General features: G+C 34.4%; 1 protein-coding gene and 1 non-coding gene across 20 annotated transcripts in view; both read left to right on the top strand.

Annotated features, from left to right (window-relative positions):
* FAM122C (family with sequence similarity 122C) overlaps positions 1 to 17,109 on the top strand; it is a 127,139-nt gene that overhangs the window by 17,269 nt on the left and 92,761 nt on the right. For all 19 annotated transcript variants that reach the window (XR_002777924.1, XR_002777922.1, XR_002777921.1 and 16 more), the window contains exon 4: positions 3,595 to 3,651. Coding sequence is in view for 14 of the 19 variants with exons in the window: in XM_023525288.1 (XP_023381056.1) it covers positions 3,595 to 3,651 (57 nt within the window). In the remaining 5 variants the exon portion in view is untranslated. The remainder of the gene's footprint in view (positions 1 to 3,594; positions 3,652 to 17,109) is intronic.
* LOC111733329 lies at positions 9,508 to 9,611 on the top strand. The gene has a single exon (XR_002777940.1). It is a non-coding gene; the product is annotated as a U6 spliceosomal RNA (small nuclear RNA).

Raw genomic sequence — 17,109 nt, 5'->3', positions numbered from 1 at the left:
CAATACTGTAATGATGGATACATGTCATTATGCATTTGTCCAGACCCATAGAATGTACAACACCAAGAGTGAACCCTAACGTAAACTATGGACTTTGTGTCAATGTATGTTCAGCTATTGTAACAATTTACTACTTTTGTTTAGCTTTTAATGATGGGGGAGGCTATGCTTATGTGAGGGCAGGGAAAATCTCTGTACTTTCCACTAAATTTTGCTGTGAACCAAAAACTGCTCTAAAAATTAATTCTATTGAAATTAATTAAAATAAAAGACCAGATGGGAAAAACGATGAATGCTGAATAGTAGGGAACAGATACTCTAGTTTTATAACTGCTATATATAATCCAAGTTGTTGCCAAGTTGTTATTTAGATCATTAAACACAATTCTAGAAGTGTTTGATGATGGTAGTGATAATGGTGGTAATGGTAGTAGTAGTTACCATTCTTTGAGCACATACTATGTGCCAGGTTCATTATCACCATTACACATTTAATATAAATAGATGCTTGAAAGATCTCTGTTACAATGCTCAAAACAATATTCCATATGGCAACAAATCATATATCCAATATATCCCTTTTATGTAAGTTTGAAAATTTTTTTATTAAAGTATAGTTGGTGTACAATATTTTTTAAATTTATTTAAATTAGTTTCAAGTATACAGTACATTGGTTAGACATCTATATAGTTCATATGACGATACCCCCAATTGCTCCCTCCCTCCCCTGGCCCTCCACCTAGCCATCATATTAATGCTGACTGCATTCCCTCTGCCGTGCTCCCCATCCCTGTGACAATGCATCAGCTACTAATTTGTACTTCTTTGACCCTTCACCCCATTCTCCCAGTCCCCAACACCCCTCCCCTCTGTCCATCACCATATCATCCACTATATTTGTGAGTCTGTTTCTGATTAGTTTGTTCTTTTTGTTCCTTAGAAATCATATGGTATTTATCTTTGTCTGCCTTATTTCATTCAGCGTAATAACCTCTAGGTCCATCCACGTCGTTGCAAATGGTAGGATTTCATTTTTTTAATGGCTGAGTAATATAACATTGTATATATGAACCATAATTTCTTTATCCAATCATCTGTTGATGGGCATTTAGGTTGCTTCCATATCTTGGCTTTGTAAATTGTGCTGCCATGAATATTGGAGTGCATAGATCTTTACAAATTATTGTTTTGGTTTTCTTTGGATAAATACTCAGAAGCGCAATTCCTGGGTCAAAAGGTATGTCCATTTTTAATTTTTTGAGAAACCTCCAGACTGTTTTCCACAGTGGCTGTACCAATTTGTAATGCCACCAACAATGTATGAGTGTTCCCTTTTCTCTGCATCCTCACCAACACTTGTTGTTTTTTTATTTATTGATGATAGCCATTCTGACAGGTGTGAGGTGATATCTCATTATGGTCTTAATTTGCATTTCTCTGATGGTTAGCGACCTTGAGCATCTTTTCATGTTTATTAGCCATCTGTATTTTCTCTTTAGAGAAGTATCTGTTCAGGTCTTCTGCCTATTCTTCAATTGGATTCTTTGTTTGTTGTTGTTGTTGTTGTTGTTGTTGAGTTGTATAAGTTCTTTATATATTTTGGATATTAACCCTTTATCAGATGTATCATTAGCAAATATCTTCTCCTAAACAATCGGTTGTCTTTTTGTTTTGTTTATGATTTCCTTTGCTGTACAAAACTTTTTATTTTGATGTAGTCCCATTCCTTTTCTCTTATATAATATTTGTTTTCATGTCTAGTCTCTGAGAGTTATAACTATGGCTTATTAGTTGTTTTTTTTTAATCTTTCCTTCCCCTCTGAGCAGAAAAACAGTTCCTTACATATAATAAGGGCTCAATAAATATTGAAATACATAACAGTCTTATTTTTCTGGTAGCAAATTATTATAAAGAAGCAATTGTCACTAATTATATATGTAATTATATATATATATAATTTATACGTAGTGAATTTTCAATTATACGCATATGAATTTTCTGTTGTTATTTTTACAACGTTGGCTGCTTCCTCCACCTTCTAACAAGTGATTAGAAAAATCAAACTGATTTTAACACTTTCTTAAGCAAAATACAACTAGTGAGGTAATATGCTCCTTTAAAAGTCATATGATATATTTTAAAACCTAATAAAAATTCAGACAATCTACTACATAAAAACATTCATTTGTCCAACACAAATTTTTCGAGCACTCATCTTCTCCCCACCAACCAACTTACTCCTCTTATTGTCTTTTTTGGCCACCATCCACCTATAGGTTTCAGGTAGAAACCTCAGGCAAGTCTTTAGCTCTTTTCACTCTTTCTGATCATTTCTCCAATCTGCCTCCTCTTCATCCTTCCCTTTTCAGACCTTCACCATCTTTTACCTGGCCCACCAGTGAACCTACTTCTAGTCTCTCTTCTCTCCACCCTCAATTTGTTCCACATATGCTGCTAGGGTTATCTTTCTAAAACAGGTATGATCTTGTTTAAAATACCTTTGAGGTTCAAGAACTCAGAGAGACCTATGCTTTAAGTTTCCTTGGATTCAAAGGCTAAAGTCCAAAATCCACAAAATGCTTTCAGCCAAATTTGCTTCTTTCCATGCCCTATCATGTACCAAGTATCCACCCCTCTGAACCTCTCTGTTCCCCAAACATGCCTCTCTGCCTACCTAGACTTTGAAATTCTCAAGGACAGGAAAATGTCTTATTTCTCTTTGGATCCTTGGGGCCTGACATGGTACTTTAGCATGTAGTAGGTGCTCATTAAATATTTTTTGAATGTACAACTCAATGTGCTCTTAAGATACAATGTGAAAGTAAGATTAATACATTATCTGGCATTCCAAGAACTAACCAAGATAACAGATAGAATGGATAAATGATTTTTAAAGATAATCTTCACGCCTTATTTTCTCACTTAGCTTTAACTCCCTTCTATTTTGATTTCCCTTTTGTGTGGGTCCTCATAAGCCTTGAGAAAAGACTGAAAAGGAGAAAGTAGCCCTGAAAAGGAGAAATTGCCTAGACAACAAGCATCTGAGCAAACGAGAGTAAAATATGCTGAACTACTTGAAAGTGATTGCCTTAAGACATTAAGTATTATGAAAGTTTGGTTTTCCCAGCTCGATTCCAAGATAATTGATGGAATTATTTTGTTTATGTTTCTTTTCTATGCTTGGAAAGTTAACTGCTGATTTAATGACTGTTTCAGCTTTTTCTGGGTAATGCCTTTCACTAAGCTTTACTAATGGGCTAAAACTGGCAAAAAAAATGAGGTGATTTTAAGATCTGATTCCTCGGGAAAGGAAAGGTAGAGATAAACAAAATGTTCTATTGATCTTCTGCTCCATATATCTTATGTTAACAGTTATTTTATTCTGTTCCAATACATATAGAGACTTTTGATTAATAAATTTTGTCAAGATTCAATTGTATTTTTGAGTTTTTTTAAATATTAAACTTAACTAACACTGTTGCTAGCATGCATTACGCAAGAAATATTTAAATAATTCAATATTGCCTTAATTAATGTTTAGATATAATCAGAAACATTAAAGCAAGCTTGACTTTTACATTTTAAATTTCAGATTTTGCCATCTTCTCCCATTCACACTTCTATCCGTCGTCTTCATCAAATCAAACAGGTAAGAAGACTTTCAAAATTGACAGCTGTTCATTTAAAGAAGTCATTTTTTTTCTTTAGAAAATACCTATGGTTCAGCAATTCTAAGTGAGGTCATGTGATTAAGTTTTTAATTCCAGGAATAGTTTCTCTAAGACAAACAACAACTAAAGAGTCCTAATTTTATTGGAGTTATTAACTATTTTAATAAATCAAAGTTTCCAGAAAGACTGCACACTCTTCTACATTGAATCTAGCTTCTTTTAAGGTTCTCGAAGAAAAAGAATGCTGTATATAAAAATTAAGTCTTTGCTTCATAATAACCATAGTTATCATGGTTTTATAAAACCCTCGGATGAAGAATTTTTTGAAAAATAAAATGCCTTTTATGTTATCATGTTTCGTTCACTTCTTAGAGATCTGAGTTCAGGGACACATTGTACCTTACTGGTTTATGTTTTGTGCATGTGTGTGTGAGTGCACGCACATACGCATGTGTGTAGGTGTTTAACAGCAAAAGCCTAATACAGAATTAAATCTTTTAATTATCCAAGGATTAGCCATAGAACTCAAAAGATCAAATCACGACTCCAGTACAGGTGGTGAGATTTTTTTGACCCAACTACAAGCAGACTTTTGTTCAAGGGGTCTTAATTGTTATGAAGCACTTATTATTCACTTAGTACTATAATAGGTACTTTACATCTGCGATTTCATTTGATCTCACAACAAACTTGTTAGTTCAGAAACTAAAGATGGGAAAAATTTAGTAATTTACACGATGTCCAGAGTTAGTATCAGAGCCAAGATTTACCCCCAAATTACTGGATTCTTTTCCAGCTACCCTTTTCCTGTCGCAGTGGCACAAAACAAAGTACCTTGTGACCCTAGTTTTTGATACTCCAACTCCTGCTTCCTTTGCCTCTCTTCCTCACACCATGGCTTCCCTAAGGCCAGGTTATCATCCACTAGCAAGAAAGTATGGTAAAAAGATTATTTTACTTTTTAGTAGATAAAACATTCTTTTACTGTTTGTCTTTGTGAGTATGTTACTATTTAGAAATTCTTAATGGAAAGACCTAAATCTAGTAGGTAAGGTGACCTCTAGTTTATCTGTACGGTATGTTTTTTTGCTTCCCCTAAATTAGACCAGTATTGAAAATTGATTATATGTTGCTATTTGATTATGAAACTTGAAATCAAGATTAATTTAACTGGTTAGTAATATAAAATGTAAAGCAAGTTATTTCCATAGTGACAGAATATATATTATAAACCTTTAAAATGAAACACAAGTAGAAAATGAATGAAATGGGAAAATAGAAATAACATTAACTTTCAATCTAGGTACTGATCACATGGAAAATTAAGGCTTAATTTCAACAGCGTAATGGTCTCATAGATATCTTAAGTTACATATTTCTTCACATGCATTCTTTAATCATGACTTTTTTTAAGCTATTGAACTTAACCTTTAAAGTACAAAACAGAAATGTCTGGTTCTCACCTCATTACATCCTGAACTTCCACTCTAATATTAATAAAGTCACATTTCATATTTTATTTTATTTTTCAGTAAAATAGGATGAAAGGAATTAATATATGCACAATGCTTAGCACACTACATTAAAATTTTTAAAAGACACAAAATATAACCTCCATGTACTCAATCTCCAGCTTTAACTGTTATCTACACTTTATACATCATTTTTAATCTAGCCCCTTCTATTTTAGGGGGAGGAGGGTGCTTTAAAGTAAATCCCTGATATCTTTTTACCCATAAACACTCAATGTGAATCTCTGAGGACTTTCTTTTTTACGTAATCACAATACCATCAGTACATCTAACAAAATAAGTTATTCCTTAATGTCATCTAATAACCTGTTCATGTTAAAATTTTCCTGATTCTCAAAAATGCCTTTTTTAGTGATTCGAACATGTTCCAACCATGATCTCTTAGGCCTCTTTTATTTAAAACAGCTTTTCTCTTCTGTTTTTGTTCCATGTCACTTATTTATTGAAGAAACCAGGCCATTTATGCTGTAGAATCCTCACATTCTGATTCTGTTTCCATGTGGTATTATTTAATATGTTCTTTTATTCTCTGTATTTCCTATGAACTAATTTGATTAAATGTGCTTTTGTTTTTAAGTCAGCACACTGCCCCAAGTCAGATTCTGGGTCAATATTTGAATAAGTGTATGGTTCAAGTTGCCCCCTTCCTATTAGTCAGTTAATGGACAATATCTTCTAGACTGTGGTTGTTAGCTGTTTTGTAGGTATTCGAGAGCTTGAAAACATCAAGCTGGAATTTAATTTTTTTTCCTCCAGCTTTATTGCGATATAATGGACATATGCCACTGTGTAAGATTAAGGTATACAATATAGTGATTTGTTATATTTTTATACTGTGAAACGTTTAGCATGGAAGTTAATTTCTAAACAGTAATTCCTAAGTTTTCAGGAATTATTCTTTTTACGTACTTTTCCTTTCATAGTAACAATTGAGCTAGTATTTCAAGAGTTTTGAAAGCACTCAGCTTTTAGTTCCATATCTCCTAAAACTCTAAACATAAATAACTGCCTGACAGAAATTGTTTGTGTATCAATTTGCTAGGGTTGCATAACAAAGTACCACAAACTGGGGGGCTTAAACAACAGAAATGATTGTCTCCCAGTTCTGGAGGCTGGAAGTCCAAGATCAAGAGGTCAGCAAGGTTGCTTCCTTCTGAGGGCCATGAGAGAAGGATCTGTTCCAAGCTTCTCTACTTGGCGCATAGATGGCCATATTCATGTTCACATGGATCATATTCACATGGTTTTTCCTGTACCTATGCCTTTCTCCAAATTTCTTCTTTTTATAGGGACGTTGTCAGATTAGGGTCCACCCTAATGACTTCATTCTAACTTGATTTCCTCTACAAAAACCCTATATCCAAATAAAGTTACATTATGAAACACTGGAGGTTAGGGCATCAACAAATGGATTGGAGGTGGGGCACAATTCAACCCATAACAAGTCTGCTCCCTGTATATTTTTCTGTAATTTCACATTTATTTCTTGACTTATTAAATAGGATATAAAATCGTTGGTACCTGGTAAGAACTTGACTTTCTTTGTAGTGTCTTAAGTAAAATTAATTTAAAAATTTTTCGACTTAAATATTATCTTTCTATTTCAACAACCCTTTATATTTATATCTTCACAAATGTAAACTTTAATAACACATATTACCATCTTCTTTTTATCTTACCTGGTTTAAATAAATTAAACTTGATTTAGACACAAATGTAAGGGAACTTTGTGAGATGAAGCCATTTAGAACAGATTATACCAGTTGGATTACAAGGCATGATTATGATAGGGACAATTTAGAGATCATCTGTTACATAGGATGAGCTTTTTCTTCTACTGGCCAGGTTTCACAGTTAATCTGTCATGGATTTTGCTCCCATTTTTTAGTCTAGTAAAGCAATGACATTATATTTTTGCGATATGTTTTTGAGTTTTCCTTGGAACCTACTAAGTACCTAGCCTCTTTTATGAAGAGACATTCTTTAAAGGAATAGACTAGCTTATTTTAAAAGAAATTAAATTTGATCTTAGTTTACAAATTGTTTTGTTCTTTCAACCAGCATGTATTGAGCACTCTGGCAACACTAGGCAACTAAAAGCTTTCAGGCATACTCTCCTTCATAAAGCAAAGGTGGGCAACTTACTATTTCAATTTTCCCCTTGAATACTAAAAAGTTGGAAGCTAAGTTTAGTGCTCAAATGCAGCAACTCTCCTTAACTTAGGTTTCTGGCATCTAGTACTCTTTGCCCTTGACAGATATATGGTTCTTGACCTTTTATCCTTATTTTAACAATCTTGTTTCATTGTAAGCCATCTCATATTCATTTTGGAAATAGGCAAAATATAAATGATAGAAAGGTCAACCCACTTTTACTAATGACCCTCGAAATAGCTGATGATGGCTAATCTCTCAACTTTCAATGGGAGGTACAATAAGCAAAATTCTGTCCTAGTTCTGGGATAACTTGTCCTTTACTTGTTGATTGATTGAATTACAAATTACTTTGAGCTTCTCACTAGAAGAAAACATCTACATAAATATTAAATGGAAGAACTATGCTAACAATTACATTTTGCTAAAAAGATGTACTGTTATTCCATTGTTTTAAAAGACTGATTAGAGGTTCCTCAAAAAAGTGAGTAGAGCTACCATATAACCCAGCAATCTGTCTTCTCGGTATTTACCTGAAAAATTTGAAAACACTTATTCATAGAGATATATGTACCCCTATGTTCATTGCTACATTAGTCACAAAAGCCAAGACATAGAAACAACCTAAGTGTCCTTTGACAGATGATTGGATAAAGAAGATGTGGTACATTGGATCTTGAGAGTATTATGCTAAGTGGAATAAGTCAGATGGAAAAGGACAAGAACCATATGATTTCGCTCATATGTGGGATATAATACTAAAAGCAACAGACGAACAAACATAAACAAACTCATAGACACAACAGAACAGTGGTTGCCCAAGGGTGTGGGGAGAGGATGAAGAGGGTAAAGAGAGTCATACATGGTGACGGAAAGAGACTAGACTCTCGGTGGTGAGCACAGAATGCAATATACAGACGACACATTATAGAATTGTACATCTGAAACATATAATGTTATTAACCAGCGTTACCTTAATAAATTTAATCAATTTTTTAAGAGGCTGATTAATTTATTAAGCTATCTTTCTCAATTTCCCTCATTTTCTGTAATGGCATCAAAACAGTCACAGTCACACAATTTTAAGACTCAAAGCTCTAGGGACATCTTCAATTCTTCCTTATTTTTCTACTGTATCTAATTAGGCATCTAATCTTATTAATTCTTCCTTGAAAACATCCTCTCTGTTCCCACTGCTACTTCCTTTTGTCCCTTGTGTTCATATGACTCTAATAATATTCTAATAGATTCCCCATCTCTGCTGGTATAATCCTACTTCCATAACCAATACCAAATTACTTTTCTAAAACATCATTTTCACCTTTTTCTCTCCTATGCAAAAAGTTACAATGGCTTCTAATTACTTATAGCTAGGTTGTATTGAGTACTTACATAGGTTGCCAGGCAGTGTGCTAACTCTATAACAACCTTGTTATCCTCATTATTACCATCATCTTCATATTGATAAAGAAACTGAGGCTCAGGTTAAGTCGCCTGCCTAAGGTTGCACAAGTAATGTTACAGAGCTGGGATTTGACTCAGTTTTGTTTGGCTCTAAAGCCTGTGATTCTAACAGCTATGCTATTCTGCCAAAACTCAAATTCTTCAATTATTTAAGATTCTATAAATCTGGCCCTGTTTTACCTCTCTAGTTTTATCACTATTCATAGCACAAACTGTTTCAGTCGAGCTAGTCACTACCTGCAAACCTGCCATACATTTTCCTCCTCTAAACTTTTGTTTATATGATTCCTTTTGTTTGTAATATCCTCCCCTCCATATTTTAAACATCTCTGCTTGTCCATATTTTAAACATCTTTCAAGGCCTAGGCCAAAATTTAATTCACAAAACTCATACCAGTCTTCTATTACAGACCACCAATAACATTTATTATCTATACTATAGACAGTAATATTTAACCTCTTTTGATTACATACTGCATCGGTAAAAAAGGTTTGAGCACATATTTCTAATACATGCATGTCGAATATACATTATGAACATCTACTACTGTGCTGGTATATAACATGAATCATAGAATATACACAAAATAGAAATATAAAAAGAATGAGTTAAAGATGAAATATTTTTAGAAAATTTTAAATTTTGTTAACTATAGATTGAAAAGTGAATGCAGTGCTCACTTAGTATATATAGGCAGCACGTATACTAAAATTGGAATGATACAGAGAACATTAGCATGGCCCCTGGGCAAGGAGAGTGAATGTGAATTCATATTTCCAATAATCTTCATGATTTAAAATTGTTTTAGCCAGATCCCTGACAGAGCTGATTAGCTCAGCATTGTGTTTTCATAGTAATGTAGCAGATGATGAGCTATAGTAGGGATAGCACAAGTTTCACCTTTGCCATTTCCCTGATATTTGCTTAGACTTGTCCAAAATTTCTTTGTAAGAATCTTGTTAAGGCACTTGTCAATTTTGTGGAAATTAGTTTAGTTAAAAGTAGATAATATATCCATATGGCCACATAACTTGGCTCAGGTGAATGCAATTAGTTCTATTTAGCTAAAGACAAAAAAAAATTGCTCTTCTCTCATAAGATCTTTGGACTCTATGGGCTGACTGAGGGCACCTGTGTCAATCTGTATGTCTAATATCGGCAAGCCTTCATTTCTTACTGTCTTATATTTTTTAAATGCAAAAATTGAATTTCTATTTTTTTCTTTTTGTTTCTCAGTGGATCATCTTTTATACCCCCTTTGCTATAATTGAGCTTACTTTGGAGAGCACTGACTTAATGTACATAAAGCTGGTCTCTCAAATGTGATACTAGGTCTCTTTAGGGAAGGCTCATCTGCATATTTCATGTTCCTCATAATAATTAGCAGCATATTTGCCTAGCACTATACTAGATACCTCATTATGTGTGAAATATACTTTTAAGAATGCCAGGCTGTATTTGGACTATGGGTTTTTATTAACCATTTTAAGAGTGCAATTTAGTGGCATTAAGTACATTCGCAATGTTAACTATCATAACTTTCCATTTCCAAAACTTTTTATCATGTCAAACAGAAAATCTGTACCCATTTAGCAATAACTCCCCCATTTTAACCTCTATATCCTGTAACCTCTATTCTACTTACAGTCTCTATGAATTTGACTATTCTAGGTACCTCATACAAGTAGAATCATACAATATTTTTTCTATTGGGTTTGGCTTATTTCAGTTAGCATAATGTTTTTAAGATTCGTTTATGTTGTAACGTGTGTCAGAACTCTATTCTTTTTATGGCTGAATAATAGTCCATTATATGTATATACCACACGTTTGTTTTTTGTTTTTTGTTTTTTGTTTTTTTTTTATCCATTCATCTTGGTGATGGACATTTGAGTTGTTTCCACCTTTTGGCTATTGTGAATACTGCTGCTGTGAACATTTGTGTATAAGTATCTGTTTGAATCCCTGCTTTCAATACCTTTGAGTATGTACCTAGAAATGGGATTGCTGGGTCATATGTTAATCTAATATTTAACTTTTTGAGGAACTGAACAAATTGTTTCCCACAGAGTCTGCACCATTTTACATTTCCACCATTAATGTATGAAGGTTCCAATTTCTCCATATTCTCACCAACACTTGATATTTTCCATATTTTAAAATAATGGTTATCCTAATGAGAGCAAAGTGGTAGGTCATTGTGGTTTTGATTTGCATTTACCTAATGACAAATGATGTTAAACTTCTTTTCATGTGCCTATTGACCATTTATATCTCTTCTTTGGAGAAATATCTATTCAAGTCCTTTGCCTGTATTTTAATTGAGTCGTTTCTTTTGTTGTTATTATCGTTGAGTTGTAAGAGTTCTTTATATATTCTGGCTATTAATTCCTTATCAAATATATGATTTTCAAACATCTCCAATTCTGTGATTGTCTTTCACTCTTTTGATAGTGTCTTTTGATGCACAAACGTTTTAAATTTTTATGAAGTCCAATTTATCTGATTTTTCTTTTGTTATCTCTGCTTTGGTAGCATATCCAAAAAATCATTGCCACACCCAATGTCATGAAGCTTTTGCCCTATGTTTTCTTCTAAGAGTTTTATACTTTTAGATCTTTAGGTATTTCATGAATTTTGAGTTAATTTGTGTATGTGGTTTAAGGAAAGAGTAAAACTTTATTATTTTGTGTGTGGATGTTCAGTTTTCTATGCACCATTTGTTGCAAAGACCATCCTTTCTCTGTTGAATGATTTGGCACCCTTGTCAAAAATTAATAGGAGACACCTAAAAATGGCATAGATGATAGAGGCTTTGTTCATCCCTCTGATGACCATATCAAAGTTGTGACAGACACATGGAACAAGCAGCAAGCAAAGTCGCCTGGAATCTAGATTAACAGAAGCACTACAACTAGGTAGAGAAATAATTAATCAACCTGCAATGGTAGAAGGTAGGAAGGAGTGAAGAGGCGAGGCTGCCGGTCCCCAGTGGCTGAATGGGACAGAGGCTGTGGCAGCTGGCAGCTGCAGACACCTCTTAAAGGGGCTGTATCCATGAGCAGATTTTTGTGGTGACAGACCTGCTCGCTCTGAGCACCAGGGCCAGGTCGGCTGCTCGGGGGGCACCAGGGACTTACAGGGAGACACTGAGTTATTGGAGAGAGGGCCAGAGGCAAGGCTTTCTCCTGGGCAGAAGTGCTGGTGGTATCCATTCTTCCTCTGTGGAACCTTCCCCCGTCCCAGCGCGCTGAAACAGCGCCGCCATAGCTAAGACATCATCAAACTGGATAACAGAGGTCACTCTGCCCAGAAGATTCCCTGAAACTCCACCTCCCCAAACTTGCGGCCCCACCCAAGCCACAATCAGGTGTGTCCTCAGTCCGGTGCCCCTTACTGAACCAACCCCAAGACCCATACTAGTGGCAGCTGGCCTCAGTTTCTGGCATGGTTTCTTGAGACAACTATAAGCACAGAATCTGTGGGTGCTTGCTGAATCTTAACAGGTGGCACTGGAGAGACATAGGCTGAGGCTAGACCTGGCCTGCAGCTGAACCCCTCTCAGGACTGTGCCACTGGACACCTACTACACAAAGCCATGCTGATAAGATTGGGAGACTTAGGAGCTTTGCTTAGTACATAGAAAAAGACACAGAAAGGCAGCCAAAATGGGAAGAGAAAGAAGCAGAAATATGAGAGAACAGAACAGAAATCCAGGAATAATAGAGTCAAGCAATATTACAGATGCAGAGTTCGAAACACTGGTTATAAAGATGTTCAATGAATTTAAGGAAGTGTAGATGAACTCAGTGAGAACTTCAACAAAGAGATAAAAAACAGAAAAATGGAAATTATAAAAGGAAACTAGTCAGAAATGAAGAACACATTATCTGAGATGAAGAACATATTAGAGGGAAACAACAGAGTATATAAAGAAGAGGATCGAACCACTGGTATAGAAAATGAGGAAGCCAAGGACACCCAATCAGAATGGTGAGAAAAAGGAAGCCAAGACTATAATAATAATTTAAGGAGCTTATGGGACAAAATTAAATGTAAAAACATAAGGAGTACCTGAAGGGGAACAAGAAATTTAAGAGCTGAAGAAATAATGATTGAAAAATTCCCTAACCTAGTGAAGGAAATAGATATAAAACCCCAGGAAGCTCGGAGAGTCCCAGAAAAGATGAACTCAAAGAGGCCCACACCAAGACGTATTATAATTAAAATGCCAAAGGCTAAATACAAAGAATCTTAAAAGCAGCAAGAGAAAAGCAGTTACCTACAAGGGAGCACTGATAAGACTGACAGCTGATTTCTCAAAAGAAACTATGCAAGACAGAAGGTCTTGGCACAAAATATTCAAAGTGATGAAAACTCAGGATCTACAACCAAGAATACTTTATCCAACAAAGCTATCATTTAGAGTCAGAGGACAGATAAAGAGCTTCCCAGACAAAAATAAGCTAAAGGAATTTATCACCACCAAGCCAGTATTACAGGAATTGTTGGAGGGACATTTTTTAAGGAGAAAAAACATGTATCGAAAACAGGAATAAAGCCAGACAGAAAAAGTTGAAAATCACATGATATCACTTATTTGTGGGATATAAACCTAAAAGCAACAAATAAGCAGGACAATCAAACAGAGACTCATGGACGTGGACTATAGACTAGTGGTTACTAGTGGGGTGGGGGAGGAGGGGGGAGGTGGACAGGGTAAAGGGGGTCAAATGTAGGGGGATAGGGGGAGGATGAAATGGGTAAAGGGGGTCAAATATATGGTAGCTGAAGGAAACTGAACTTTGGGTGGTAAACACACAATAGAATATACCGATGTCAAATGGTAATGTACACCTGAAAATTATATAATTGTATTAACCAATGTTACTCCAATAAACTTAATTTAAAAAAAAAAAGAATAGTAACAACTACATTTCTATCAACAAATACCTCAAGTGGAAAAGAATTAAATGATACAACCACAAGATAGAGTAGCTGAATGGATAAGAAAACAAGATCCCTACATATGCTGCCTACAAGAGACTCACTTCAGATTGAAAGACACACTCAGACTAATACAAAGGGGATGGAAAATGATATGGCCTTGATGGACCTAGAGGGTATTGTGCAGAAAGAAATGGGTCCGATAAAGACAAATATCACATAATTTCACATGTGGAATCTAAAGAACAAAATCAACAACGACAACAACAACAACAACAACAACAACAACAACAACAACAACAAAAGTGGAAATAAGCTCATAGATACAGAGAATATTTTGAGGGCTGCTAGATGGGAGGCTGGTTAGGGGGACAATGTAAAAGGGCAAAGGGATTAAGAAGTACAAATGGATAGTTACAAAATAGACATGGAGATGTAAAGTGTAGCATAAGGAAAATAGTTAACAATGTTGCAATAAATATGTAAAGGAGAAGAAGGGTAACTGAGTTAGTGGGATGATCACTTTGTGAGTTATATAGATTTCTAATCACTATGCTGTACAACTGAAACTAATAGATTATTGTATGCCAACTATAACTGAAAAAAAAACCTCATTGAATTATGCAATGTAAAAATAAGCAACTAATTGTGTACTTCAATAAAGCCAAGAAAAAAATTAATAGACCATGTATATGAGGCTTTATTTGGGGGCTCTCTATTCCATTGGTCTATAATATCTGTCTTTATGCCACTACCACACTGTTTTGGTTACTGTAGCTCTTTAGTAAGTTTGAAATCAGGAATTGTGATAGTCAAAACAATTATGAAAAAGAAAATAAATTTTAAAAATTTACTTTTTAAAAAAGTGCAACCACTTTTCAAAATCCCAGTGGCAATAAATTTAAAAAATTTATTTTCTTTTTCACAATTGTTTTGACTATTGGAGTCCTTTGAGATTCCATGTTAATTTTAAGATGGGTTTTTCTGCAAAAAAAAAAAAAATGCCACTGGGATTTTGAAAAGTGGTTGCACTGCATCTGTAGATCACTTTGGGTACTATTGCCATCTTAACAATATTGTCTTCCAATCCACAAACACAGGATGCCTTTCCATATGAGGGTTATCTTTTAAAATAATTATGTGAAAAATAATACTTGAATATTATGAAAAGGTCAGACGATACGGTAAAGTACAAAGTAAGAAAAAACAAATTACCCTAAACCTCCTTAATAAGTATTGTTAACTTTTTGGCGAACATCCTTCTGAACACCTTGTTTATAATTTTATATAAATAGCATCTATTTTTTTCTTAAGATGTAATGCATATTTTTATTTTGTTATTCTCATGCTGATTTTATATGTAAGGGCATTCTGTTTTTAATTACTTTCAAGTATACAGTACAGTGGTTAGACATTATATAACTTATAAAAGTGATCCCCCTGATAAGTCCAGTACCCACCTGGCACTCTACATAGTTATTATAATATTATTGATGGTATTCCCCATGCCGTACTCTACATCCCCATTACCGTTTTGTAACTACTAATTTGTACTTCTTCATCTCTTCGCCTTTTTCACCCAGCTCCCCAACTCCCCTCCCCTCTGGCAATCACCAGATTGTTCTCTGTATCTGTGAATCTGTTTTCCTTTAGTTTCTTTTGTATCTTAGTTTCCACATATAAGTGAAATCATATGGTATTTGTCTTTCTCTGTCTGACTTGTTTCACTCAACATAATATCCTCTGGGTGCAACCATATCATTGAAAATGGTAAGATTTCTCTTTTTTTATGGCTGAAGTAATATTCCATTGTATAACTTCTTTATCCAATCGCATATTGATGGACACTTAGGTTGCTTCCATATCTTGGCTATTGTGAAAAGCGCTGCAGTGAACATAGGGGTGCATAAATCTTTAAGAATTGTTGTTTTGGTTTTCTTTGGATAAATACCCAGAAGTGTGATTGCTGGGTCAAAAGGTAGAGCCATTTTTAATTTTTTGAGAAACTGTTTTCCATAGCAGCTGTACCAATTTACCATCTCACCAACAGTATATGAAGGTTCCCTTTTCTCCACATCCTCACCAACACTTGTTCTTTGATTTATTGTTGATAGCCATTCTGACAGGTGTGAGGTGATATCTCACTGAGATTTTAATTTGCATTTCTCTGATGATTAGTGACCTTGAGCATCTTTTCATATGTCGATTGGCCATCTGTATTTCCTCTTTAGAGAAATATCTGTTCAGGACTTCTGCCCATTTTTTAATCGGATTGTTTTTTTTTCTCTTGTTGTTGTTGAGTTATATGAGTTCTTTATAGATTTTGGATATTAACCCCTTATCAGATATGTCATAAATAAATATCTTCTCCCATTCAGTAGGTTGCCTTTTCATTTTGTTGATGGTTTCCTTTGCTGTGCAAAAACTTTTTAGTTAGATGTAGTCCCATTTGTTTATTTTTTCTTTTGTTTCCCTTGCCCAAGGAGATGTAGCAGGAAAAATATTACTAATAGTGATATCAGAGTTTATGTTTTATTCTTAATCAGTTTTGAGCTTATTTTTATATATGGTGTAAGATGGTCCAGTTTCATTTTTTCTGCATGTATCCGTTCGGTTTTCCCAGCATCATTTATTGAAGAGACTGTCTTTACCCCACTGTATATTCTTGCCTCCTTTGTCATAGATTAAATGACCTTATTGAAGTGTATTTATTTCTGGGCTCTCTATTCTGTTCCATTGATCAATGTATCTGTTTTTATGCCAGGACCATGCTGTTTTGATTACTGTATCCTTATATATTTTGATATCAGGTAGCATGATATCTCCAACTTTGTTCTTCTTTCTCAAGATTGCTGTGGCCATTCAGGATCTTTTATGGTTCTATATAAATTTTTGGATTATTTGTTCTAGTCCTCTGAAGAATGCCATTGATATTTTGATAGGGATTGTATTGAATCTATAGATTGCTTTGGGTAGTATGGCCATTTTAACAATGTTTTCTTCATACCCACAAGAACAGTATATGCTTCCACTTATTTGTATCTTCTTCAATTTCTTTTTCAGTGATTTATAATTTTACCTCTTTGGCTTAATTTATTCCTCATAATTTTATTGTTTTTGATGCAATTGTGTATGGGATTGTCTTCTTAATTTCTCTTTCTGGTAGTTCATCATTGGTGCATAAAAATGCAACCAACTTTTGAATATTAATTTTGTATCTTACTACTTTCTGAAGTCATTTATCAGTTCTAAGAGTTTTTTGGTATACTTTTAGAGTTCTCTATATATACTAACATGTCATCTGAAAATAATGACAGAATTACTTCTTCCTTTCCAAT

Source organism: Pteropus vampyrus, unplaced genomic scaffold (assembly GCF_000151845.1).
Source record: "Pteropus vampyrus isolate Shadow unplaced genomic scaffold, Pvam_2.0 Scaffold548, whole genome shotgun sequence".
In the NCBI taxonomy this organism is placed as follows: Eukaryota; Metazoa; Chordata; class Mammalia; order Chiroptera; family Pteropodidae; genus Pteropus; species Pteropus vampyrus.
The sequence above is the reverse complement of the archived record's forward strand: the minus strand, read 5'-3'. Positions and strand labels throughout refer to the sequence as shown.